Source organism: Patagioenas fasciata, chromosome 19, assembly GCF_037038585.1.
Source record: "Patagioenas fasciata isolate bPatFas1 chromosome 19, bPatFas1.hap1, whole genome shotgun sequence".
Classification (NCBI taxonomy): domain Eukaryota; kingdom Metazoa; phylum Chordata; class Aves; order Columbiformes; family Columbidae; genus Patagioenas; species Patagioenas fasciata.
In genome coordinates this window covers 7,908,930-7,936,801 of record NC_092538.1, presented here as the reverse complement: position 1 = coordinate 7,936,801, position 27,872 = coordinate 7,908,930, and the positions used below count along the sequence as shown (strand labels likewise).

At 57.2% G+C, this 27,872-nt stretch overlaps 1 protein-coding gene across 1 annotated transcript; it reads left to right on the top strand.

Annotated features, from left to right (window-relative positions):
* Nucleotides 1-252: 252 nt before the first annotated feature.
* TMEM132E (transmembrane protein 132E) lies at nt 253-24,794 on the top strand. The gene is made up of 9 exons (XM_065853413.2): nt 253-1,366; nt 12,772-13,669; nt 14,031-14,171; nt 16,888-17,080; nt 17,308-17,451; nt 20,895-21,100; nt 21,699-21,978; nt 22,066-22,257; nt 22,757-24,794. The coding sequence occupies exons 1-9, from the start codon at nt 1,294-1,296 to the stop codon at nt 23,783-23,785; spliced, it is 3,156 nt and encodes a 1,051-aa protein (XP_065709485.1). The 5' UTR covers nt 253-1,293; the 3' UTR covers nt 23,786-24,794.
* Nucleotides 24,795-27,872: the final 3,078 nt, after the last annotated feature.

The following is a 27,872-nucleotide window of genomic DNA, read 5'->3' as shown; positions in this document are numbered from 1 at the left end:
TCGGCCATGCAGCCCCCACCCCTCCCGCCGCACTCCAAGGTGCTGGGGTGGGGAGGTTCGGTTGGGAATCTGCTTGGGGGGCGTTGGGAAGCGGGGGCTGCATCGCATCGTACTGCACCGGCGGGGAGCGGGGCTGCGCTCGGCTGCTACCTCCTCGGCCCAAGAGGAGGGGGGAGAAGGAGGGGAAGGAGGAGGAAGGCGCCTCCCCCTGCCGCCCTCCCCGCGCTGGCACCCACCGGAGCCCGATGCGGCTCCAGCCGGGCGAGCGGCCACGGGAGCGCCCAGCGGCGGGGCCCCCCCGGCGGCGGGCACGGGGCGGGGGGGGCCCGGAGGGTGGCAAAGAACAGAACCCCCCAACTTGCCGCTTTCCCCAAGGCTCCTGCACCCCCCTCTTTAATTTTCTTTGCGAGCAGGAGGGGATGCACTCCCCTCTTTAACCCAAGGGGGAGGCAGAGGAGGCGGGGAGCCCCCTCCTTTGCATCCTCATGGCCGAGTCCCCCCGCTTGCAGCCCAAACAGGGGGGCAGCGGGTGAGTCCCGCCCCCCCAGCTGCGGGGCGGCCGCTCCCCATCCCCGCTCCCCCCAAACTTTGCCTTCGGATGCGGGGACTCCGCCACCGAGCTGCTCCTGTCGCTGATTAATTGCATCTGCCTGGGATTAATTATTCACCCGCCTGCTTTGGGTTGTGTTTTTCTTGTTACCGTTGTTTTTTTTCCTGGGGGGGAGCGCTTTAATTCAGCTTCTTTTTTTTTTCTTCGGAAGAACCACGCTTGGAAATCTTATTTTTATTTTTGTGCATAGGGGGGCTGGCGTCCCGCTAGCCCTGCAGCATCAGCTTCTATCAGCACGTCTTTTTTCGTCTCTTTTTTTTTCCCCAGGGAGGGGGTTACACGTGCTCTTGTCCCCCGCCCCCCCGGCTCCTGAGGAGGAAGAGGAGGAGGAGGACGGGGACCCGCCCCCGCCGGCTGGGCGCTCCTCCGGTCGCCCTGCAGACGCTGGTGGGGGGGTTGCGGCAGGTTTGGGGTGCGGGGTGGGGAGGGGTGGGGGGCCGGAGATGGGGTGCTCTGCTCGCTGAGCTGGGGGGGGCAAAGCAGAGCCCCCCCCTAACCTGAGCCGGGTCCCCCCCCCCTCCCCAAATTCCGTCGTTGGCTGCTGCTCCCGGCTCGCACGTGGTTGGATTTAGGGGATTTCTGCGTTTTTTTGGTGCTTGGTTTGGATTCCTTTTATTTATTTTTATTTTGCCACGGGGGTGGTTGTGCCCCCCCCGGCTTTTTGGCTGCCCCCCAACCTAGCAATGGCCTCTCCGGAGAAGATGCACCCCGGGCCGGCTGCCCTGCTCTGCTGCCTCTGGTCCCTGCTGCTCCCCGGTAAGTGCTGCCGGCGTCGGGCGGGGGGGTTAATGTATATGTTATGTGTGTGTCTGCATCATTGGGGGGGATTTGCACCCACCTTCCCTTCCAGCCCCATCTGCCCCCCCCCCCCCCGCGCAGGTACAACATCTGCCCCACTATACCCGGCTGGGACCCCCCCATAGCTGCCACCTCTCCTGTTCTTCTGTGCCCCCGACCCCCGCACTAAATGGGTAAAGATTAGAGTTTATTCCTGGCTTAATAAAATGACAGCTTGTGTTTGTGAGCGCTTGCAGCGGGGCTGTTTCCCCAGGCAGGGAGCAGGGTGGCAGGGGGGTAGATCCTCTCTGTCCCCCCCTCAGCCCCATGTCTCCTTGATGCAGAGCTGCTTTAGCAGGAGGATCAGGGGCTTTATCTGCTATTATCCACTCGCTTATCCCCCAGACCCCCACCCAGACACTTTCCCAGCCTGCACTGAGTTACAGGGCAAGTGCTGCTGGGGTGGCATCATTTTGGGGTGCCGGAGAGGGGGGTGCAGCCCCTGCTATCCCTCTGTTTCTTTCTGATCCATCCCCCATGTTTTTTGGGGTTGGTGGTGCTGCTTTTCTCTCTGCGGCCTGGGCAGGGGGGGCCCCGCTGCCTGCGCTCACTTGCCCTGAGTTGCATCCAAACCACTGCTGTGCCATAGCTGAGCTGCGGTGACATCCTGGCCTGCCCCGGTGGCAGCTCTGGGGACACCAGCACCTGTTGCTGGGGGCTTTTTTGGCAAGCCAGAACGAAGCGGAGTCAAGCACCCTGGGGAACACAGGGCTGGTTTTCCGTGGATATTTTTTTCAGATGATTTCTGTGTAAAACCAAGCCCCGCAGATGCTGCAGCCAAAGCGGCTTTCCCCAGCAGCTGGCTTGGCCAAGCAGACAGTGGGGGGCTGCTTTGCAGTTGAAGGGGAGCCACCTGGACCCCTCCTGCCAGCCCAGCTCTGGCCATGGGCTCAGCATGTCCTGGGGGCTGTGCTGCCCCATTCAAACAAGACCCGCTAGGAGCCGGAGAGATCTCTGGACCGTGCCCAGCTCCATTTTGCACTGGCAGCCCATGGCCAAGGCACTTTTGGAGCTCAGACAGGGCTTTCTCAGGCATCTTCAGCCCCTCGAGGCTCTTTGAGGATCTTGGGGGGCTGCCCACCCCTAGTGGTGAAATCCGGAGGAAGGGGGACGTTGGGAGCATCACAAGGAGCCGGCAGGGGGTTCCCCTACTGAAACACGGACCCCAATGCAGGAACAGAGATGCTTCAGGCTGGTGAGCACTGCAACTTCACGTAGCATCCTTGGGGGTGGCAGATGCTGCTTGCCTGTACCCCAAGACTGGGTGTTTCCTGGGATGCTGCCTGGGCAGGGTTTGCTGGGCAGAGCTTCTCCTCTTTGGGACCCCAGGTCAGGGGGTTTGCTGGCAGCCAGCAGGGAAGCGCCGTCTCCTCCTGCTCCTCAAATTTGCCTGGATGAGATTCAGCTGTCTGGGTGGGTATTTCTCCGTGGTGGGTGCACTGCTGAAGGCGGCTGTGGGCTTTGCTGGCAGGCGATGGGAAATATCCCTGTGGAAGCGATCCTTTGGGAATCGCCTCCGGTGAGGGGCTGGATGCAGTCCCCTGTTCTCCACCTGCTCCCAGGCATTCCCCAGCCCCCTGTTGCTGCTGGGACACCGACAGCTCCATGTGTAAGGCCTCTGGTTTATCCCAGAGCAGGATCTGGCCCCTGGGCTTGGGGGATGTGATGGGTGGGGGTCCCCGTAGTGGCGATGCCGGCAGTGCCAGAATGAAGTGGCTGTGCTGGACGCGGGGCTGGAGCTCGCTGTGCTGCGGCGGGAGGATGCCTGTGCCAGCAGGGAGAGAAGCCTCTGCCAGGAGTTTTTAGGCTCTTTTCAGGATATGCAGCTGCCCTTGCTGCCGCTTGGGCCTTTCCTGGACAAATAAAGGTCTGCGAGGGAGCCGGAAAAAGAGGCCGAGAGCTCTGAACTCTCCCAGCCTTTCTTGCAAATCGCTCCGGCTGACCGTGGGGGTCAGCCAGCGGCGAAGCTCCTGCTCAGGGCTTTTTATTCCCGTTTCCCTTCTTTTTTATTTAAGAGCAACCCTCAGCACCAAGCTTGCCAGCACTGGGCACCCTGGGAGATGCTTGGCTACCGGCCCCAGATCAGCTGCTTCCAGGAAGGGTTTTGGTTTTTTTTGGCACTTCTGGGGTGGGATGGCCCCAGGGCTCGTGGGTGGGATGGAGGGAAAGACAGACCCTGGGGCAGGTGGTGTGTGCTCAGCGTGGTTGTGCTGTGAAGCTGCAAGGGACCTGTCGGAATACGGTGTAGGTGGGATTTACCTGCTGGTTTGCAGGATAACTTGTGCTGGCTATGGGGTTGAGCTTGGGCTCCTGAGTCTTCTCCTTGCTGAGCCTCCTCTTCGCAGCGTACCTTGGTTTCCCCTCTCTCGGAGGCAGCTCTCACCCAGAGGCAGTTTGGGGGTTATTGAGCATCTGTCTTGGCGTGCAAGGCAGGCTTGGGGTCTGGTGTGGGATCCTACATCTCTGGCTCCTCCATCCCGCTGCCGGTGGGGATGGGGATGTGCTGTTCTCCCCCTATCTCCCACTGGATATTCCCACCACGAGCAAGTCCCAGGCATGGGGGTGGGGGTGAAGGACAACGCTGTGGCCCGTGACTCCATCCCTGGTGGGGGGCTCCAGCCAGCGCACTCCAACCCTGATGGGAGGAGATATGGATCACTCCCCATCCCTGTTTCGGCTCAGAGTATCTCCCAGCTTGCGGGTTTTCAGACCAGCAGGTGGAGATGTGCAATAACTTGCTGCTGAACCGGGAGCGTTCACCCAGTGTTTGCTCATTTAACAGCCCCATCCCGGCCAGACTGATGGGGTCGGTGCAGCTGAGCATCCTCAGTTCCAGCCAGGAGCAGAGAAGGGGCAACAAGATCTGTCCTTGCCCTGGCAGGCGGGTGAGAGGGCAGAATTTGGCTTCTGTGCTGGCACAAGTTTTGCCTTTGTTGCTGCAGAAAAGAGGGTCACACAAGGGCACCCCAGAGCCAAAAGCCAAAATGGTGGCCTTGTGTGACCCCAGGGCCCACTCCATCTCCCCCCAACCCTGATACCTGAAATCCCAGCAGGGTGCTTGTGCTGGAACGTGTGTATACAAAGCTGGACACCCCACTGGGAAATTGGCTTTTCTTCTACATCTTTTGTCCTCTTGGTACTGTTGAGGAAGGAGAAAAGGGTGGGGAATACTACCAGCAGCATGATGGAAATCCTCTGAGCGATGATTTTGGCAAGCATCAGTCGCAAGGTTCGACACTGGGGACTTTGGGTTGCCTTAAGTGCCTTGAAACCCTCATCCAGAGACATCCTTCCGTGTGTGTGTTCACGATGTTGCACCCTGGTCTCAGCCCTGCCACATCACTGGGGGAGACTGAGGCAGGGCATTGGGTGGCAGCAACCCCCTGGCTGGGGATTGCTCAGTGATTTTTAGGAAACCTGGCTATCTTTCTGAAGTGCTACTATTTAATTCACCCCACCATGACTGGCTGCTGAGATCCCTCCTTGCCCAGCCTCTCTTCATCCTAAAAAGAGGGGGAAAGGGAAAACCGACCAGCCAGGTCCCTGCAGAGCGTCCCAATGTTGCACCGGCGCACCTGAGCTCCATCCCCTCCTGTAGCCCCCCAGGCTCTAACTGGGAAGTGGGCAGCAGAATGTGGCCTCATCCTTGGAGATGATGGGTGAGGGGAGAGGCAGAACATGGCATAACCTGATCTTTTTTTGCGGCTCCTGCAATTGCCTGGCTGAAATAGCCCGGCGTTGGGGTGTGGAGGAATCAGCAAGCTGCCTGTGTGTTCCCCTCCCGCGTGGCGCCTGTCGCTGCCACCGTACGAGCATGCCATCCGTCTGGAAAAGGTCACTCTTGCTAATCTAATCAGTGTCTCTTATTATTAAATACACGGCTCTGCTAACGAGCAGCCCCCCAGGAAGGGAGGGAGGTGGCTGCTCCTGGAGTGGGACGTGCTGTGACGGGGCCAGGGACTCTGGTGGTGCCTTTGGGGACGGGGTCTCTCCCAGGGAGTTTGTCTGTGTGTGATGCCAGAAGGAGACACAGTTCAATGGTGTGGAGTGAGGCAGGTTCTGGTGCTCCTTGCCAAGGGGAGAGGAGGTTGGAGCTCACTGTACCCCTCAAAACTGGGAGACACAGGGTCCTCCAGCTCCATTTGATGGTGGCCCTGTGTCACTTGCCCTGGGGGAGGCACCAGCTGAGCAGGGCGACTTATGGGCTGTCACCTCTCCCCAAAACGCCCCAGGTTTGGGATGCAGAGGCTACTCCTTGGGATGTGACTCTCCTGGGCACCAGTCCCTTCATTTACTGAGCTGTTGCCCAACCTGTTGCTGTTCCCCTTTGGGCGCACGTCCCTCACTGCTGGCTGTGTTCTGAGTCCCTCGCTTGCTGGTCCTGCCCCCCAGGAGGACACCACAATCAAGGCAATTTACAGTCTTTGGATGGAGCCGCCGTCTCCTGCCAGCGAGCGTTTTCCCATCACTTGGACAAATTTGCCGTCCTTGATTTGTCACTATCTCTGCTGACAGCCCAAGTGGGTGCTGCCAGGGTGGCTTTGCCCCCTCTGCGAGAGTTAACAGGGCAGGTTTTGCCATGATTAAATAGGCTCAGCTATTCCACAGGAATGGCAAAAGTTGGGAATTAATTAGTTTTTAATTTATTTTCCTTTAAGGAAAAGCTATGTTTTCCCTCTTGAAGATAAAGAAAATTGAAAATGCAATACTGGCCCCTACCATCTCGATGCGGCTGCTGGATGCGTTCCTCTCCGGCTACCAGCTAAATTGAAAAAAAGGAAGGGGATGTATCTGAGCTGTGCGTGTTTGGTGCTGTGGCCGCTTTGCCAAGTGCTGAGTTGGTGAAGTCCCCCGCCTGGTGCCTGTCCCCAACCTGGCTCCTGGGGGTCAGCGAGTGGGGTGTGGGGCTGATGCTGGACCCAGCCTTGGCTACAGACTGGGTTTATCTGCAGCTCCTTGTGTGCCTCTAGAATTGAATCCCACTCTGGCTCCGAACACAGCCTGACACGTGTCACCAGGGGAGAAAATTAATCAGTGTCTAATCAGTCTGAAACGTGTCACTTGGCACAGCCCGGGCTGGCAGTGGCAGCTGGGGGGCACAGCCCAGGGGATGTATTTGGTGCTCAAATTTGGAGGGTGCTGGGAGGATGTTCCTGCTCCTGGCCATGGCAGGAGGGGACAAGGGGGATCCGAGCAGGACACGTGGCTTTGGGAAAGTCATTGCATCACCTCCACCCCAACACCATGATGATGGGGACTTCTCCCTTGGGAGCTGCTGTCCCTGTCCCTGCTTGCCCAGAGCCACCCTGCAGGGCTCTCCCCACCGCCTGCCCCCCTGCTACTTTTGGCTTCCCCGGGGAGGTTGTATTTGGGGAAACCATCTGTGCCCTCCTGCTGCTGCAGGCAGCCAGGGTGGCTCCTCCTGGCAGGGGGGAACCTGGCAATGATGGGGATCCAGCCCCGGTCCCCTGCTGGCTTTATCCTGGAGCCCCCAAACATCCCTGTGGACACTCATGGTCAAGCACTTCCTCATGTTTTTTCCCCCCTCTCTTTTAATTCATTTCTTCATTTTTCTTCCTCCTCCATAAATGCCCTCTCCTCTCCGTCCCCTGACCTGTCCCTTGCCGTGATTTGTGGATATTGCTCTAAAGTAGCTGCCACGTAAAAGCCTTGCCGGCTCCAGGAATTTATGGCAGGCTGCTTCTCTGCACAGCACATCCCATTTAGGCCATATTTATTTATTCCTTTAGGTTTCTTGCCTTTTTCTTTTTTTTTTTTTTTAATTTCTTCTCCTTTTTTATTCTGGTCCTTTTAATAATTTCCTGGGGGAAATGCAAAGCTCAGCACCCCAGCCTGGTGTGGCACTGGGATGGTTCCCTTTTGCTTAGTGCTGCCAGCCCCGAAAACCAGGCTGTGTACTGGCCTGTGTCCCACCAGCATTTCTTATTTTATTGCTTCTGCTGATGAAGACAGGCTGGACCCTTTTGGAGGGGGAGAAACCTCAAGGGCCTAAAAGAAAGGAGAATATAGCAGTGCCCACCAAACATAAGCACAACTCTGTATTAGACACTAGAAAATCCACTTGGAGCCAGCGCTGGTGCTCACGGGAAGACTTGATTCACTTTTCCTGACCACCACGAACTCAGTTCCTACCCCGGGCTGGTTTTGGGAAGCCTGGACCAGTTTAACCTCCCAGGCTGTGGGTTGGGGTCCTCGGTACCATGGGGCTTCCCAACCCTATTGCCCCATCACAGCTGTGGGCAGAGCTGGGGGCTGGGAAAGGAGTGTCCCCATGTCCCTCCCTTCCTCGCGGCCACAGCCAGGGCATCTCACTCTTGTGCGCCAGAGGAAGGTAATTTTACATTTGTAACAATTATTCACTTAATTGAGTTCCAATTAGCTGGGACTGGAGATGGAGGCTCTCGGCGCGTCGGAGGGAAGGAATAGCTTGTTGTCTTTTATGTCGCTGAAACCAATTTTCAAGGTTCCGGCTGCTGGAAAACATTTAGGAGGTTTCCATGAAGGGCCCACTTGTGTTATCTAATTCAACTTGTTTTATTACTGGGTGGTTTTTTTTCCCCAGCTGTATTGAAACATGCACCAGAGAGGGGGTTATGTTTGGGCTGACTGAATTTTGGGTGGAGGTGAAGGCACAGAGGCCTCCATTTCCCCTTTTTGTCATTTTTTAGGGTTGGGATGCCATTGGGGTGAGAGTGTAACATGGTAGGGATCAGTGTTACGGGGTGAGGAGGCGAAGGGATGGATGTGATGCCTGGGATGGGTGGGGAGATGGTGTGCGAGCTGGGGTTGCCTCTAGCTGGAGCATCCAGCTGTTGGGACATCCAGATGTTGGACAACTCTGGGAGCTCCAGATGTGCCACATCCCTGGCCAGAGATGGGACAGCCAGGACTGGTGCTTCACATCTCCGGTATTTCGACATCTCCCTTGGAGCTGAGTTTGGCCCGTTAATGCACCAAGCCCCCAGTGCCTCCCATTAACACCATGAGAGATTTTAACCCTCCCCTCCATCTTCCCCTCCAGAGGTTTTTCCTATACGCTCTTCCCCTGCTAAGTGGGGATATATGTGCCGGGAGCCCCCCGCCACATCCCATGGGATAAGCTGGGATAAAGATCCCCCCTGGAGCGTGGCAGAAGTGATCCCTATGGCAGACAGCTGGGGCTGGGGCTAAGCTGGAGCTCAGCGCTGGCTATCGGTGCTGGATAAGGGGAAGAGGAAGAGGCTCTTCAGCCTCGGGACGGTGGATGGGAGCAGGGACGGGGTTGGTGAGGCTGCAGTGGGGGTAGAATGGAGGGGCTGAGCTACACTCTGCCCTGTACCCTGTTTGCTGGGGATTCAGGGCAAGAAAGGAACATGAAAGAGTCAGTGTTCGGTGCCTGCCACAGATGCATCCAGTCTGTCTGTCAGCCTCTTTTCCCGTGTGTCTGTCAGTCTGTCCCGAGCAGAGGAGATGGAGCAGGAGGGTGCCCAGTGGTGACTGAAATTCTGCAGTGGAGCCCTTGCCAAAGGGGAGAGGGGCAGGGGCTTTTGGTGCTGGAGATCCCCAGCAGCAGCAAGACTCCTTGGCCTGGGGAGGGTCTTCTGGATTTCAAGGCAGGGCTGGAGGTGCTGCCGCTGTCCCCATTTGCCCCTGTGGGTGGTGGGAGTGGCTCAACCCATCTGGCCATGTGGTTGTGCCCAGCGCAGGGCACATCTGGCCAGGCAGATGTGGGGGCTTGGCAAGGGGGCCACCATCAGTTGTGCAGTTCCACCCCCTGTCTCCCCCATTCTCCCTGCTGTGGGTTACAGGTCTCCCCATGGGCTGCTGTGCACTGGGATGTAGGGGACACACGCAAGTCCTGTCCTGCCACAGGGCTGGGGTGGCTCCTCAGCCTGGGGGGTCCAGGCAGCCCCTGGGCTGGTCAGAGCCTGGCCAGGCACTGAGATTTGCTTTTTGTTGCTTGCGGTGCTGAGCTGCAAGGGTGGAAGGACCATATGGTCCCCTCTGCGCCAGCCTAATAAAACCCAGAATGCAGGTCAGGCGCTGCAAATCCCGTTAACCGCAGCAGCCACAGAGCAGAGCCAGTGACTGGGGCTTAACCCTTCTCCCCCTCCAAACCCAGCCAGCCGAGAGGGCACGAGAGCCACCTGCCCTCCCAGGAGCTGCTGGAACCCAGAGCAGGGGACACGGGTGTGGGGACTGGAGTCTCCTGAGCTGTTGTGCTGTCCATCTGTCTTCCCATCCTTTCATCTGTTCTTTCTCCTTCTATCCATCTGAAAGGAGGTTGTAGCATGGAGGGTGTTGGTCTCTGGTCCCAAGTAATGAGTGATAGGATAAGAGGGAATGGCCTCAAGTTGCACCAGGGGAGGTTTAGATTGGATATTAGGAAAAGATTCTTCCCAGAAAGGGCTGTTGGGCATTGGAACAGGCTGTCCAGGGCAGTGGTGGAGTCACCATCCCTGGAGGGGTTGAACAGATGTGTAGATGAAGCTCTTAGGGACATGGTTTAGTGACAGTGTTTGTTTAGCAGTTGGACTTGATCTTGAGGGTCTCTTCCAACCAAAACGATTTTGTGATCTTCCTTCCATCTCCTGAGCTGTTGTGCTGTCCCTCCTTCCCCTGAGCCAATGTGCTGTCCATCCATTCTTCCATCCATCACCTCTTCTCTCTCTTCCTAGAGTTATTCTTTTGCTGTCCAGCCATTTGCTGTCTGTCTATCTCGTTCGATCCGTCCATCCTGCGTTCTGTCTGCTCGTTCCTCTGTCCTTATCCACCCTTTCTTCCTTGCAGCCACGCATCCGTACATCCAGGCATCACTTTCCTCCCTTCTTCCTTCCCCACCCTCTGTCCCTTGCAGTGCAGAGGCTCAGGCTGGGATCCACCCTGCTGGCACCCACCCCAGGCTGGATGTGCCTGGGTTAGACCCTCTTGCAGCAGGATTAGTTGATGGCCAAGTAACAGAGGCGCCGGTCCCGTCCCCCTCCCGGCGACAGATTATAGCATCATTTAAATGCATTTTGTCTGTGGAAGGAAATAGCTTCTCTGGGTGCCGTCAATCCGCTTGCGCTGAACTAATCGTGACCATCACATTAATCTCCATCCCAGCTCGTCCCCGCTCGCTTCCCCGATCTGGCATGGCCAGGGTGCAGGTCTGTGCCTGGGCTCAGTGCTGGGGCCACCCCGGGTGTCCCCACCGCAGCAGAGCTTGGCCGTGCTGAGCTGCCAGTTGTTGAGCCGAGCAGGGTCCTCAGGACATCTCCTCTGCCTGGCTGTGGAGAGCAGAGGGGCTTTCCTTGCCCGCCCCAGTGCACAACCCGTATTTGCCATCAGAGAATCCCCATGGTGAGGAGGAAAGGAGCCGCTTGCTGGCGGCTCAGGCTGGGGGGTCTCTGCCATGAGCTGGAGCTGGGTGGCAAATTGCAGACAAAAAAATGGCTGCTTTTGCCCTCCCAGTGCGGTGGGTGGCAGCGGGTGCCCCTCGCTGGGTGCAGACTGGGTCAGGCTGGGTGCAGACTGGGTGCTCCCTGGGACAGGGCAGCAGCTCCCCTGGCCCCCACCCAAGGAACAGGTGGTGACATGGGGCATTTCACACCCTCCTAAGGGTGGATTTCACTTGGGGCTGTGCTGGGCATTGTTGGGCATTTTTTGGGTGGCTTTTCTTCACAAGTGACATGATCCTTCCTCAAACCCCAGAGCTTTTAAGGGATAAAAACTGATGCGGTTCCAATGGGTCAAACTCTTTCCTGGGCTGCTTTTGCACCCTTTGGTCCTGCCCAGGTGGTCAGGTTCCTGTCACTCCAGCTGGTGGATCCTTTCACAGTTTTTCCACAAATAATCTCATGCCTTGGACAAAATCCACTTTTCTAACTGCTTGGGGTGTCAGGAGCGGCCGTGGCCGTGTGAGCTGGGATGCAGGGAGGACACAAACCTTCACGCTTCATGGCAAAAAGCAACCCCTACAAGCTGGAAGAGCACAAAGCCCACTTGCCAGTGGTTATTTCTGAGCAGGGCTGCACCCATGGGTGCTTTCTGGGGCCCAGCACCTCTCCCGTGGCTCCTGGCTCTCTGGGAGGTGGGAAAACAGAGCAGGTGAGCGGGACGGGCTCAGCGGTGAGCAGGGTGTTTGCCAGGTGCCGAGCTGTGCCCACAGTGGTGCCGGCCCTGTGGCCTCACCAGTGATGCCAGCAGCTTGTCCCCGGTGTCTACCCAGCCCCGAGGAACTGGCTGTGTGGCTCTCGGACAAGTTTCATCCCGTGCAGCATAGCTGTGGATGCCGCCTGTCCCCAAGTTTCATCCCATGCAGCATAGCTGTGGATGCCGCCCGTCCCCAAGTTTCATCCCATGCAGCATAGCTGTGGATGCCGCCCGTCCCCGTATCGAGTGCTAATCCTTTTATGAGCCCTCTAAGCTGTTTATCTCCCCTGTGCCCCGCAGCAGAGAGCTCCCCGGGTGGGCTGCAGGGTTCTGCGTCTCCTTCAGCCCCTGGGGGCCTGACCAAGGCTGGAAAAAGCCCCGGGGTCTCAGCGCGCTCTGAAGCCCCCGCCGGGGAGGGGGCTGGGCTGCTCCCGGGAGCTGAGCTGTCACATCCACACCTTTTGCGCCGCTGCTTGACGCGGGTAATTTGGGCTCTCCTGTTTGGGAGCCACTTGGGAACAGCTGCAATCAATGCCGGGGACGCGGTTGCGGGGGGGTTGGCGGAGAGCGGAGGGGGGTGGGGGGACCCAGGTCTCCTGGGAATCGCTGGCAGCCGCTGGTAGATGCAAAGACCTTGAGATGTCTTCCAGGCTCCCGCAGCTGCCGATGCAGCGTGTGCCGTCAGCCCGGCTCTGTGCCGACCGCCTTTTGCAGCAGCTGTTTTACCAGGAAGATTTTCATAGGGTTTCTCTCCACCTGCTGGCCGTGGCAGTGGGGTGGCCAGTTCCCGCTGAGGGGCTTGGGCAGCTCCAGCCCCCGGGAGCGTGGGGCTGGCAGGCATTGCACCCTGCATGCAAGGTATTTGTTTATTTTTTTTTTTTTAAGGCAAAATGGTGAAAATGGATAACAAAAGGTATTTCCTAAGGGCTGTCAGACCTGGGCACTGCTGCATTTTGCACGAAGCGGCACCAACATTATCTTCATCACTTTTGTACTAGGTCATGTCCACGCCTGGAAAAATTTGGGCTGGACCAGTTTTGGTGCACGGGGACAGTGGGTGGCATCCCTGGGTGGGTGATGGGCGACAGTCTGGCCTTGACACCACCCTTACAGGCTCTGTGCTCTGGGGCTTGGGAGATGCTTTGGGGGGGATGCTCTGCACTAACCCACACTCTCCATCCCCTCTGCAGCCCACGCCAAGGGACCAGCCCCCAGCCCTGAGCCTGCCGAGCCCCCCGGTGCCATCACGCTGCCCGTGAGCTACCGCCTGTCCAACACCCGCTTGGCTTTCTTCCTCAAGGAGGTGGGAGCCGGCCCGGCGGGCAATGGCAGTGCTCTGCTGCAACGTGCCGAGCCCTTCGTCGTCTTCCAGACCAAGGAGCTGCCCGTCCTCAACGTTACCCTCGGGCCCTTCAGCACAGGGCTGGTGCTGCCCAAGGAGCAGCTGCAGCCCTCCAGCACCCTGGAGGTCCCTGACCGCCTCACCGTCAACTGGAAGGTGCGCGCCTTCATCATCCAACCCCGGCTGGTGGCCAACCAACCTGTGGTCCAAGTGCTCTTCTACATTGCTGGCCGGGATTGGGATGACTTCGCTGTCACGGACCGGCTGCCCTGTGTGCAGCTCCACGCCTTCCGTGACGCCCGTGAGATCAAGAGCTCGTGTCGCCTGCGGGGCAGCCTGGCCACGTGCCTGGTGCAGGCAGAGCTGCCCCACGCCTGGTTTGGCCCCCCAGCCGTGCCACTGGGCAGGAGGAAGAGCCCCGAGAGCCTGGAGGTGCCGGGCGAGAGCCAGCAAGCCGAGCTGTACTACACCCTGCACGCCCCCGATGGGGCTGGCCAGTGCCTTGGGGACACAGTCCCTCGCCGCGGGGCTGGGGGGGCCAGGACTGAGGGTCCCACGCAGCACCCGCTGCTGCGCATCGGTAGTGTCAGCCTCCTGCAGCTCCCCCCCGGGCAGCCCATGCAGGAGCATCGGCTGGACGGTAACATCTTCATCCGCTTGCCCGACAAGCCTCTCAAGCCGGGTGAGGTTCTGAGCATCCTCCTCTACCTGATGTCCAACTCCACGGTGGAGCACTTCACGCTCAGGTACGGTCCTGGGGCTGCCCCCACCCTGGGAGCAGATGCCTTTTGAGGGGGTGGTGGTTTCATCTGGGCTGTGCCAAGGCAGCCATGGGGACGAGGGAGAGGATGAGGGTGAGGATGGTGTGTTGCGTTTGTGGCACCTACTGGGCACTGGACTGGGTCTGGCAGGACTTTGGGAAGGTAAAGGAGGCCATGGGAGCACCTGACTTGGTTTTGCAGTGGGAGCTTGTTGGAGAAAAGGGAAAGGTTGTTCATCCAGGGTTTGAGGGGAAAAAAAATCTCCCTGCCCCCACAGCAGGGTGTCCAGGGGGCTTCCAGGGGTGCCTGGGGATGAGAATCCTGCCTTGACCATCGCTCTTCACAGGGTCAAGGCCAAGAAAGGCGTCAACCTGCTCAGCACCAAGTCGAGGAGCGGGCAGTGGCTGGTGAGCTCAGAGCTGCTGACAGGTGGCAAGCACTCCACTGCCACCGTCGATGTGGCCAGGGCGGATGGCGCTGGGCCCAGGTAAGGGGAACCCCCTCTGCCCCCCACAGCAGGGCACTGAGGAAATTGCTGGGGTTTTGCCTGGAGTGATTCTCCCTTCATCCCCCATCCTGGGTGCCTGGTTGGCTGTGGTGGCACATGGGTGCTGGCAGAGGAAACTGAAGCATGGTGGTGCACAGCCCGGACCGCGGGACTTGAGGGCATCAGGGGGGATGAGCTATTTTGGGGTCAAACCATCAGCACAGCTGAGGTTGGGGTAGATCCCCCACCGACAAGGGAAGTGGCTTAATTTTGTGTGTGGTTTTTAACCTTGGCCGGCACCGTGCAGCTGGCTAAAGGGCAGGTGAAGGTGGATTTTGTGGCCCAAGGTGGGCAGGTTTGTGGTCAGGCACGCAGCTGCCCGGGGGCTCTGTGAGGTGGGATCCGCTCTGGGTCACCACAGGTGACCAAGCTGGGGCTCAAGCAATGCACTTGTAAGTCACGGGACCGTTTTGTGGCTGCATCCCAAGCTTGGAGCTGGGATCCTGGCTGTGTTGGATGCTGGTGGGCGCACGTGGTGGATTTTGGGGGTGAACTGTGAAGCCGCAGAGGATCCTTCAGTTTGGGGTGGAAGCATTTTAATTTTTTAAGAAGTTTTAATACCGTGAGGGGCAGTAGCTCTTGGCTGCTTCCTCTGAGAAGGAAGGGGAGCAGTCCTCAGGCAAGGCCCCGTCTGGACTCTAAGGTGATGGACGAGTGTCAGATGGGGAGCGTGAAACAAGGCAGCATCTTCTGCTCTGCTCGACACGAGGACAATGCCATTTTCTGGGGCTTCAGGAAAGGCTTGAGTTGATTGAGGAGAATGCAGGGCATAGAAATGAGAATGATCTGAAGGAGTGAGGACCCACAAAGCCAGGTTGAAAACCCAGAGGCTGCTCAGCCTGGAGAAGGGAGACGTGAGGCTGGCCTGCAAATGCACAGAGGCTGCAAGGACAAGGGACAGCTTTGCTCCTCACATCCGTGTGGGCAGGACACGGCGAGCAAGGGCAGGTCAAAACCACCAACAGGAGAGACTCTCTGAAGAGCTGAAAAGCAATTGTCCCCAGGCTGTGACATCTCCATCGCTGTGTCTTTGGGAAAAGGGAGACAAGTGTTTCCAGGAGCCAGGTTAAAATGAGTTGATACGCTTGAGCCATTCCTGCCACTCTGCGCTGGAAATCTCTCTGTCTCCGCCCTCCACCCCAAAACCAAGCAAAGCTGGGGATGAGTCCTTGCAGAAAGAAGACCCTCGACTCTGACTACTTTGAACGTGAGCTTAAAAGCTGTCTGCAGAAACCCCCTCCCACAGCCTTACCCAGAGGATGGATTTTCCTTTACCCCACACCATTGCTTCCAGATACCAACTGCAACCGCTGCATTGGAGCCTGCAGCCATATGGGTGACATTGGAGTGTCCCCGGAGCCATGAGTCCCCCCATCCTCCGCAGGGCCACCCCAGCACCCCTACACGCAGCTGCCAGACCTGCCGCAGCAAGATCCTCTCCTCCTTCCCCCTCTCCCCGTCTGCTGCTGCTTCAAATCAGCCTGGAAAGGTTAGAGACTGAGGATGAATTTAAAGTGATTATAATCACCTTTTAGACAAACAACTCCATCAAATATTAACGGAACGGCAAGTGTGAATGACTCAAAGCCGTGTTGCCCTCCAGGCTGTGCAGCCGGAGGAGTTTGCTTTGTTGGGGCTCTGGGGGCTTTTGGCAGTGCCAGCTACGTAAGGAGCAGAAAAAAGCCCTGAGCTTTGGGGTGATACTGGCTGATTTTGGATATTTTCCACCCCAGCAGCTGCACCTTCAGCTATCCCCCAAATCCGGGCAGCCCAGCTCCTGTCTCTGCTGTGGCTGAGAGCAGATGATGCTCAGTAGGGGCAGAAGATGGTGACTGTCTCCTGGCAGGGCTCCTGGGATGCCTGGAGCAGCCCTGGCTTCTTGCTCTCCTCTTTCTCTGCTCCGTTTCGCTCATTAGATATTTATGAGAGAGAAACTCAACTGTATCCCGCATCCCCAGATCGATGGGATCTTCTCAAAGGCTGCTACACGTCCAGAAGAGAGTGTGGACAGTCCCGGCTTCCCCTTGTTCAGGGATTTCACCTTTCCTGCTCTGGGGACTTTTGCTGGCTCTGTGGTTCACAGGGACTCTGGGGTGTCACCTGGAGATGCTCTGGTTTTGGAGGGAAGTTTAGCTTGGAGGGTGCCCTCCTGGGTGTGGGGCATATGGGGTTTGACCTGAGGGAGATGAATGTGCAGGTGGGAGCAGCCCAGAGCAGTAAATGCAGCTGTGCTGCCGGGAAGATGGAGCCAGGGAGACAAGAGCAGCACCTGCAACCACTCAGTGTCCCCTGGGGCCATGGCCACACTCATCCTGTGATAATGTATCACCCACAGCCTTGGTAGAGCACTTGCTTGAGCTGCCGAGGGGAGAGGCAGTGAAATGCATTTCTCCCTCCCACTGCAAAGATTCCCATGGGAATCTGCAGGTTTCTGTCAGATCAACCCCTGACAGAGTGAGGGTCAGGGCTGCTGTGTTTGGGAGCATTGAGGTGGCACCCGCAGCGTGGTCCCTCCGGGAGGCAGCGGGACCCTGAGAAGAGACTCGCTGGGGATGCTCTGCATCACTGGAGGGGACCACCCAGTGCTGATCCCGGGGTGTCTGCCAGACCCGGGGCACTCCTGCTCATGGGGCACCCCTCCTGTCCTCCTGCCCAGGGATGGGGACTCCTCCTCTGAGATCATGCAGCTGGATTTCGAGATGGAGAACTTCACCAGCCAGTCGGTGACACGCCGCATCATGTGGCACATCGACTACCGGGGACGCAACCCCCCGCCTGACCTGGAGAAGGTGGTGACAGAGCTGACGGTCATCCAGAGGGACATCCGGGCCATTGTGCCCCTGGCCATGGTGAGTGGGTTCCTACCCTTGCTTAGCTTATCAGGTTTTATGTTTGGGATGGGTTGGGTCCCCCTGAGGAATCTCCCACTGGCCTGCAGCACCTACATATCCCACCTGTCTACATACGGGTCCTTCCCTGCCCCAGGGCTGGAGCAGGAAAGTGCTCAGCTGGGATCTGGCCCCAGAGGGACAGGCTGCCCTCTAACATGATGGTCCCCTTTGTGCCTCATTCCCAGGACACAGAAATCATCAACACAGCCATCCTGACGGGGCGGACAGTGGCCATTCCCGTGAAGGTCATTGCCATTGAGCTGAGCGGTGTCATCGTGGATGTCTCGGCTATGGTTGAGTGCAAGTCCAACAATGAAGACATCATCAAGGTGGGTGCAGGGAGGGGGTTTCCCCCAGGTGTACTGACCCCAACTGTGGTGTGGGCCGGAGCTGGATGAAGCTGGAGCTGATGTGCTGCACAAGTCCACCCCATCACAAGCATCACCCCCCAGTGGCTGCATTCCATGTGTGTCTCTCCATGGAATCTGTTGGGAGAAGGACAAGATACTTTGTCACTGTCCCCAGAGAGGCTGTGGGATGCTCCAGCACTGTGCAGGCTGGCACCAGGCAGCGGCAATAACTATGGGTTATCGTGGCACTTAGTGCTGATAAGGTGAAATATTGTCACGTCTAATGCAAGCTGCACATTCTCATCAGCGGCTTTCACTCGTGCCTTCAGTTGACATTTATCTCCTGTTTGGATCAGGGGCTGGGCTGAGCTGGGGTTGGGGGCTGACCCCAGTGAGGTGTCAGGGGATGAGCTGGGCAGCTGGGGATGAGGGAGGGAAAAGGGGGACTGAGGGAGAGGAGCAAGAGGGGCTTCATGGAGGAGATGGTGATCAGGCGAATGCAAAAGATGTGCTGCTGCAGCAGCAGCAACTGCCCGTGCATCCGCCCCAGCTGCTGAGGCAGCAGTCTGTCCTCGAACACAGACGTAATTTCTCCATAACCAGGCCCATTCATCCATATACATTTTTCTATCACTGTATGTATCCATCTATTCATCCACCGTATTATTCTATCACCATATCCATCCATCCACCGATAGACATCACCACCTTCTCCCAAATGCCTCCCACTGCTCTCCCTGCATGCACCCAGCCAGCCGCCCCTCTCCATGTCCCCACTGTGTCAGGAAGAGGCAGGGAGTCACGTGGGGGTCCTGGGCTCCCCCATGTCCTCCAGCTTGGGGGCCATGACACCTTTTCCCCTTCTGCACCGGCTGCTCTCCCAGCTGAGCCAGGGGTGATGGCAGAGCCCGATCCCTGTGCCCCAGCTGCATTGGGATTTGTTTTCCCCAGTTGTCTGGGGGTGCATGGGCGGGTGACAGCCGGTGTCACAAACTGTTTACCCAAGTTCTTGACTAAAAGTCCCATCTGTGCGATTTACAGCAACGGGTCTAATTTATGGAGAGCGGTCCTCCGCAGTGTGATAAAACACTGGAGCAATAATACACTTCAGGATGGACTCCAAGACACTTAAACTGTTTAATGTGCTGCCTTTCTACTCATAAATCTATTTACACGCTGTCCCCAGACCTGGGGGGAGCAGACACTTGCACACAAGCTGGGATGAATAATGCATGGAGCAGCCCTCCGGCCCCGGCTCGCCTCCCGCTCGCCTCCTGCCCGCCGCTTGCAGCCCTGTGCAATTTCTTGCTGAGTTATTTTGTGTTTGTGCGGGAGCTTTGTTTCTGAGGGAGCTCTCAGTTACCTGCTGAGATTGGGGAGTATGATTATGGTGTCAGGGCTATAAACCTGTTACATAAATCAAAGCTTACATCGTGGGATGCGCTGTCTGTTCCTGTAAATAATTTAACGTGAAGGAGGGCTGGGGAGCTGCTCCTCCTGTGGCTCAGTGGTGGTTGCTCTCATGTGTAATGTGGAGGGGAAACGTCCTGGACCTGGTGGACATCACCATGAATGTGCCAGGGCCACTGATGAAGGATGGTGGGAGTTGTCACCCTCATCCCCCTCTGAAGTGACACAGGGTGACTGCCCATGCTCAGCCCAGAAAAGAGGACCTCATTGAAGGTAGCGTAGAAATTATCCCCCTTCCCTGCCTGTGTTATGGCCCTGGGGACTGTACCTGTCGAGGGACATGCAGGGATTGGAAGGGCCACCTCTGCTGCCAGCGATGCTCGATGGGAGATGTTGAACCTCACCTGCCATGTGAACCTTTCTCAGGAGCCGCCATCCATGTGAGCTTGAGGACCCACCAGGAGCAAGTCAGCTCAGCAGGACTGCAGCCTCGGGGACCCTGGTCACCCACAGCCACCACCGGCACTTCTGGCTGGCCGACATGGGGTCCCACCAGCTGTGGTGGCTCTTCCCACTCCTGAGGGCATTGGAGAAGATGTGTCCCCTTCATCCCATGCTTGAGGTTGTGCCAAGGCTGGGGAGCTCCTTGCTGCAGAAGCAGAGCCCTGGCTCGGAGCCCAGGCAGACATCAGCCTCTCGCTTCCCGGTGCCTTGCTGCAAATCCGGGAAGTTTCTCTGAACAAGCATGCAGTTCATTTAAAGGCTAATCTGCAGTCACTCTATCATCAGGACAGGCCTGACGTGCTGGGATTTTTTGTTGTCATAGTTTCAACCCCCCAATTGCAAAGCAAGTGGTCCCCAGAAGAATATGCCTGGGGGATTTATTAGCTAAGGTAATGCAAGCAGCAGCCCATCATATTTATTGTGATAAATGACACAATATCCAGAGCACTCTGTTGCTGGAGGATTCACCCAGGAGCTCATCTTTATTCAGACGCTGCCCCGCCAGAGATGAGATTGTCTTTTCAGACGTGCTGAGCTGGTATCTCTGATACGAAGATGAGGAACAAACCCTCCTGCATTGTACTTCCATGTCCAGGGAGCGGGGACTTCCCAAGGAGCCCAGGTCCCAGATTCTGCGTCCTCCTCCAGCCCTGGGGACCATAGACACCTCATGATGGGCTCCTGCAGCCGAAACATGGAATTCTTGGAGAAGCTGAGCCCTGCTTGTGGCCTCCAAAATGCAAAATTCCTGCAGCTGAATGACCACAGGTGCCTGAAGATAAGGTGGGGACAGAGACAGGGATGCTGTCACCTCTGCTGCCAGCTACCACGCAGCATGGACTCAACCCCTTATCAACCATCAGAGAATCCACGTGGGAGAGCAGTTTGTTGGAAATGAGCCCGTCTGTGCTGTTGAAATGTATGGTGCATCTGCTTGCTGAGCAAACGTGTTTTTTTTTTTTCCTCAGTGACAAGCAACTCAGATGTAATTCCTGATGGCGTAACAGGAGAAAAGGGGGGTCAGGGTTGGGCCATGGAACTGCTGCAGATGAGAGGTTGGAGCTTCCCCAGCCTCGTTGTCTCCTGCCACCCTTACTGGGAAGAAGATGCTGTTGACCCTGATGGCCTCAGCCAAAACACAGGCGATGCTGTAGGCCCTTCCTCTTGGCTCCTTAATTGGCTGAGACTGGTTGGTAATAAGTGGCCCCCCCAGGATGTATGTGTTTTATAGCAGATTTAACTAATGGTATATGCATAAATGAGAATTAAAAGAGAAAGAGAGAGAGAAGATGAATGTGAAGGTTCAGGTGAATTCCAGGAAGCTCTTGCTGGGGTTACTGGGAGGGATGGGGACAAGGCACGGGTGGGTACCTATGCACAGGGCTGGTCTGTGCTGGCTGCCTTTGCTCTCTGGGAGTGGGCAGAGGTGATTTTTGGGGACAAATGTCATTCAGGATGAGCAGTTTGCAACCTCTGTGAAGCAACCCCCACCCTTCCTTCTCCCCCAGGTCTCCAGCAGCTGCGACTACGTCTTCGTCAGTGGGAAGGAGTCGCAGGGCTCCATGAGTGCCCGGGTCACCTTCACCTACGAGCACCTCTCTGCCCCACTGGAGATGACGGTGTGGGTGCCCAAACTGCCACTGCACATCGAGCTCTCGGATGCCCGGCTAAGCCAAGTGAAGGGCTGGAGGGTGCCCATCCTGCCGGACAGGAGGTGGGTGCTATGGGGCCATCACGCCTGGGGTCTGTCCAACCTGGAGAAGGCAAGGTGAAGGTGGTGCTGAGGGTCTAATTGCCATGTTCAACTACTTAATGAGGGGGTTTTAAAGATGGTGGAGCTGGAGATCATCTCAGGGGTCCTTGGTAAAAAGCTGAGAGGTCGTGGATGTCGGTTCCATGTTTGTATGGAGGAGGAAAGTTTCACAATGTGGTTGGTCAAATGCTGGAGCTGGTGGGGACCATCACTCTTTGGCGATGCTCAGAAGTCTGGATGAGGCCAGGAGCAGACAAGATCTAAAGTTAGCCCTGCTTTGAGGTCTACAAACAACCAGGTACCCATCCCAGCCCAAGATATCTCATTCTTTTTCCTGGTTAGGGGACAGAGATGCTGGTGACCCCCTTAAAGCCCTCAGAGACCTCATGGGCCACAGCATCCTTTTTGACCAGGAGCCACCAGTTTTTTGATCCTGCTTGGGGAGACCCTTTGTATCTCCCTGGCCAGCCACCCCTCTCCTTTCCTGGGGGGACTGAAGAGCTGCAGTGCTGGGGGGGGATCTTGGCAGCACTTGCCCACCCACTGCCCCATCCCGTAGGTCGGTGCGGGACAGCGAGCACGAGGAGGATGAAGAGGAGAGGAAGCAGAGCCGGGGCTGTGCCCTGCAGTACCAACACGCCACGCTGCAGGTCTTCACCCAGTTCCACACCACGGCGGCGGAGGGCACGGGGCAGGTGGTCACCATGCTGGGGCCCGACTGGCTGGTGGAGGTCACCGACCTGGTCAGTGACTTCATGCGCGTGGACGACCCGCGGGTGGCCCACATGGTGGACAGCTTCACGCTGGCCGGGAGGGAGCCGGGCACCACGCTCTTCAAGGTACCCCCACCCCCCCGGCTGCCTGTCCCCACCTCTGCCGGTTTGGCTGGGGTGGCAGGTGGTGACAGGCACCCTCGTCCCCTGCAGGTCGTGTCCCCGCTCATGGAGGCGGTGCTGGGCGAGACGCTGGTGACGGTGGCGGAGGAGAAGGTCAGCATCACGGACCTGAAGGCCCAGGTGGTCTCCAGCCTCTCGCTGTCCCTCCACCCCAGCCCTGGCAATAGCCACACCATCGTTGCTCGGACATCCATCCAGCAGACCCTCAGCTTCTTCAAGCAGGTGAGGCCGGGGGGTGCATTTGGGCTTGGGGGCCCGGTGGGGGACTTAGGATGGGATGAGGACTCCATCTACAAACCTCCCCTCCCAAATCCTGCCCACAGTCACCCGCAGCACCCAGTGTTCTCCAGACACCCTAGTGATCCCCAAAGCACTCTAGAAACCTTCACGCTGACCTATGAACCAACCCTGGGGACAAGACACAATCATGAGGACAAAGGGGTCTGGAACAAATCCTATGCAGTTCCCAGCCCAGCTCTGGTAGCCACATTTGGCACCTCTGGGGGCTGGGATTTGGGCTGAGGCTGGACAAGCATGGGGAAAATTTAAAGAACAGGCAAAAGGGAAAAACTAGGTAATGGTTAGAAGGAACGAGATGGATGGTGGAGGGATAAAGGGTGAATTTGATGGAGGGAAGGATGCAAAGGAGAAGGGATGGAGGGATGGGTGCAGGTGGGACTGGCATCGTGCTGGGCAACCGGTGCCTGTGTTGGTCCCGCAGGAAGCGCTCCTGAGCCTCTGGATTTCCTACAGTGATGGCACCACGGCCCCCCTCTCCCTCTATGACCCCAAGGACTACAACCTAGTGGTGACCAGCCTGGACGAGAAGGTGGTCTCAGTGACCCAGGACCGAGCGTTCCCCTTGGTGGTGGCGGAAAGCGAGGGCACGGGGGAGCTGCTGCGGGCCGAGCTGATCATCTGCGAGAGCTGCCAGAAAACCAAGCGCAAGAGCGTGCTCTTCACAGCCGTGGCCAGTGTGCGGGTCCACTTTGGGTCCGAGGAGGACCCAACCTATGACTATGACCATGTGCCCAGCAAGCCGGGGCTGGCGGAGACGGGGGCGAGCACCACCCTGCGGGCAGAGGTGGAGAGGAATGCAGAGCCCAGCGAGGACAGTAGGATGTCCGGTGCATCTCACCCCACCGAGGACTTCCCCACCATCCCCACTGGCTTTGTTCAGGTGACCAGGGGGCTGACGGACCTGGAGATAGGCATGTACGCCCTCCTGGGCGTCTTCTGTCTGGCCATCTTGGTCTTCCTCATCAACTGCATTGTCTTTGTGCTGAAATACCGGCACAAACGCATCCCGCCTGAAGGCCAGACCAACATGGACCATTCCCACCACTGGGTCTTCTTGGGCAACGGGCAGCCCTTGCGGGCCCACAATGACCTTTCCCCGCAGCCTGAGAGCCCCGGGAACCCCCTGGAAAACGTCCAGACCTGCTGCCATGGGGACCACCACAGCAGCGGGAGCTCACAGACCAGTGTGCAGAGCCAGGTCCATGGCCGTGGGGACGGTTCCTCGGGGGGCTCCACACGGGACCAGAGCGAGGACCCGCTCAACTCCCCCACCTCCAAACGGAAGCGGGTGAAGTTCACCACCTTTGCCACGCTGCCCTCGGACGAGCTGGCCTACAACTCCATCCCCATTGCTGATGAGGAGGACTTGGAGTGGGTCTGCCAGGACATGGGGCTGCAAGACCCTGAAGAGCTTCACAACTACATCCGCAGAATCAAAGAGATCGCTTAACGCAGGGGCCGAGGGGCAGGGGAGGGAGGGGGCTGCCACACTGTGCCACACCATGCCACGCCATGCCACGCTGGCTGCTTCCCCAGGGCTGGAGACCCAAATTTGGCTCTCTTGTGCATTCCCTCTTCTGCACATCTCATGTCCTCCTCATCCTGTCGGAACACACCCCCAGGGGCCTTTTTCTTTTCTTGCCCTTTACAGTCTGGTTTTCCCAGCGCACATATGGCCCCCAGCCCGGGGCAAGGGGGCAGTGGAGGAGCGAGCTGGGGGGGCAGGAGATGGATGGGGTCAAACTCTTGGTGTGTGTGTGAGTGCGTGTTCAATGGCGAAGGGGGCAGGATGATGCTGCGGGTCCTGCCCTGCAAGGAGTGGGAAGAGGGGAGAGGTGTTGGACCCCTCCCAGGAGCATGGCAGGGAGGTGGTGAGTGGAAGCCTCCCAAAGGTGACCCCCCCCACCCTGCCTTCGCTGTGCTCGGTTGCACAATTTTGAAGGTGAGTGCTGGTTCAGGGATTTGTTGGGGTTGCAGGGAGCTCTTGCTGCCCCACGCTGCGGGTGATGCTGGGGAATGTGTGTGTGGGGAGGAGTGCCAGGGGGCTGGAGCCCCATGGCCATGGTTTTGGGACACCGCTGCTGCATCCCAGCCTCAAATGCTGGGCTTACCCCCCTCCCTTTGGCATGGGCCATTTGGGGTGGTGACAGTAACATTTGCCACACGAGCATCCCTTGAGGACTACAGGCTGCTGCCTCTGCCCCCCCCAGCTGCCTGGGGAAGGCTGTGACCCCCTGGGCAGGGGCAGTTTGGGGGTGCCCAGTCAAATTTGCTGCCTGTGAGCTTGTCTGGCCATCCCTCTCCCTCTGTTCCCAGCTGTGGGACTGGTGCTGCCTGCCCCCTCCACCCAGTAGCCCTGGTGGGAACCCCCAGGGCCAGCCCCTGGTTTCTGTCCCTCCCGATGCTGGGATGCAGCTCTGAGGCTGGGAGGTGGTGCAGGGGCTGCCCACTACTGCGGGGTGGGGCAAACCTGGGTGGGGACACCCACAATGGAACCAGTGCCAGCCCAGTCCCACCAGTGCCAGACCACGAGGGATGCCCAGAGCCAGGCTCAGCCCCCGCGGTGCCTTCTGACTGCCATCACACAATGCCTCCCTGGTCACCCCACACTGGTGGCAGCTCCCAGGCCCTCTGGCTCAGAGCTACCCCCCCAACCCAGGGCCATCCCATCGCCCAGCCCAGCACAGAGCATCCTCAGCTGGGTTAACTCTGCGGGGACACCTGGGTACCAGGGCTGGCGGGTTGGGGATCCCAGTGCAGTGGTACCCGTGGGTGACGGGGAATCCCCCTGGCATCACCCGTTGGAGTGGGGGGGTTGAGACTGGCAGCAGATTATTTCTGGATTGGAAGTAAGTTACCCACCACTGTGTCTCTTTTTTTTGTTTTGTTTTTTTTAAATTTTTTTCTTTCTTTCCTTTTTTTTTTTTTTTTGTTTTTTTCTTAAATAAAAGACGAGAAAATTAAAAAAACAATGAAACAAAACAATTGAAACCAAAAAGCATTTTAGCACTGTGATGGGCCCTATCTCTGACGTGGTGCCTGGGGTGGCTGCTCCCAGCAGTTTGGGGGTCAGTCCTGGTGGGTGTGGGGTCTGCAGGGACACACCCACCCACCCACCCCCACTCACACCACAGGGTTCTGGGAGGATTGCTTGGCTTTGACACCCCTCCTCCTGCCCCCACCACTGGAGCTCTGAGCACTTTGGGGTCAAAGCTGTGGATTTGGGACTCCCTCCCTCTCCAAAATCCTCCCCTCGTGGGCAGCCTGATCAAAGACCTGTGGTGAGGGATGAGGTGATGCTGTAACCACATCCTTGCTGGCCCCCGTGCCTCAGTTTCCCTGGCAGACAAGCAGTGGGCTGTGGTCATGCGTGGTGTTCCGAAAGCCCCTTTAAAGAGCTTTATCAGTTTTCAGCTATGAAAATTTCTCCCCCAAAGCAGACTTAAAACTTACCTGATAGCTTATGCTGATTTTATACATACACATACGTATACATGGGAGAATTGAGCCGTGCTCAAAGGCCAGGCGGCTGATGCAGTGAGGTTTTGCTGTGCCCCGTTATCTGAAGGACCCAGGTCTGGCTGAATGAGCTGCTGAGCTGATAGCGACCCTGAGAAGTAAAATTAATACAGCTGATTTCCCTGCTTGGAACTGCCAAACCTCCTTGTTAAATTAACATATATGAATACTTGTAAAAAAAAAAAAAAAAAGGAAGAAAAGGAGGGGGAAAGTTAAGGAAAGTGTATAATAAAATTTCATAATCAGAATAAGACCTGGCAGTGCCCAACTCCTGGTCCGTGAGCACGTCCTGGGGGCTGCAAAGGTGGAAGGCAGTAGGGGGGACACAGACCCACCGGGGTGAGGACCAGAGTGTCCCCACAGCTGATCCTCCACCAGGTTTTGCCCCCCCTTCTCTGGGCTGCTCCACCAGCCCCCGAGCAGCACTGGCTGCTCACCCACCACAGTTGTGGCTGGGCCCAAGTTTTGACACGGAGCATCAGCGTTGGTTTTCCAGCCCATCGCTTCCCATTTCAGCTGACAGATCCATCTCAGCTCTCCAAGAGCCCCTGGAAGGCAGCGCACACGGACTGGGGAGCCCAAGCTGTTTGCAGGGCCAGGGTCATCCCATGGCCACGCAGCCCCACTCATGTCCTCCATCCCAGCCCTGCCAGCATCCCTGTGTCCCCAGAGCTGGTGGGGCAATGCGGTGCTGGGCGAGGGGCAGCGGGAGGGCCAGAGACCTGCTCAGAGAGGCTTTGCTTTTAAATGAAGAGAGCAAAACTTACATAGCTGCATAGCTATCTATTTATTGATACATAAATATGGATATATTTATAGTTCATAAATATGCATGTATTTATACTTTATACATATATATATATATACACATATATGTGTGTGCATATATATATTTTTATATATATATATATATTTTTAATATATATAAAAGTATGTATGTGTGTAGTCCCTGTACGGCTTGATGCCAAGGGCTTTGCTCAGGTGCAAGGGTGCGTGTATGCACATACAGACACTTACAAATGCACACGCAGAGACACAACTCGCTGCTGAGCATCACCTACCATCCCAGCCCCCAAATGTCCCGCCGGGCATCAGGAGCAGGAGGGAAGCAGCTCATCAGCAATTGATTTGGGCTCCTGATGCCCTTGAAGCCCGGCAGCAAATGCACCAAGTGGCAGTGTGCGAAACGCTGGGGACAAACCCCAGCAAAATAGATTCCGCCCCCCCTCATAAGGAATGACCAGTTAGGACATGGAATTAAACATTAAAAAAAAAAGACCCAAGAAAGCAGTTGTGGTTGGTGGGATTTAGGTTGCAGACTCCTGGGGGCTGGTGACACCCACCAGGACAGGCCACCTGCACCCCAGCACCCAGCTAATCCAAAACTGCCACCTTCCTCCCTTATTGACTCAGATCCCATTAAATAAACTCCCACCAAACAGCCAAATCTCTCTGGAGGAAAAATAATTAAAAAGAAGCCTCTATTCCAGCTCCCCTCTCGTGCTGCCCTCTGTTTATTCTGCGCTGCCTCTCCTGTTTAGCGGTTTACTATCTGCTCCCAGCAGGCAGGGACAAATTTGCATTTTAATGCGGTGTTGTGAGGCTGCACAAACCACCTGTGAGGAGGAGACAGCGCTGGGGACGGGCACCCCTGCATCCCGGTGTCCCCACCTCCCAGAGGGATGCTTGGCCCCCACCCTGGTCCTGCCTTAAAAAATCCTTTAAAAAATTACACATTCTTAAAAAAAAAAAAAGAAGAAAAAAAAAATCAAACCTCGTAAAACCATTCATGCAACAGAGAGAAAGAGAGAAGGGAGGGTGACAAATAGTTGTTTTCCTCAGCTCAGGTCATCCCCAGCTGTGCCTCAGTCTCCTTCCACCTGCTTTCTTCTCCATCCATCCATCCATCCATCCATCCATCCATCCATCCATCCGTTCTCCCCATCATTATCTCCTGCCTTGGCTTTTCTCTCAACCAGTTCTCAGGGCCCATTTTCCCCACTCCCATCCCGTCCCGT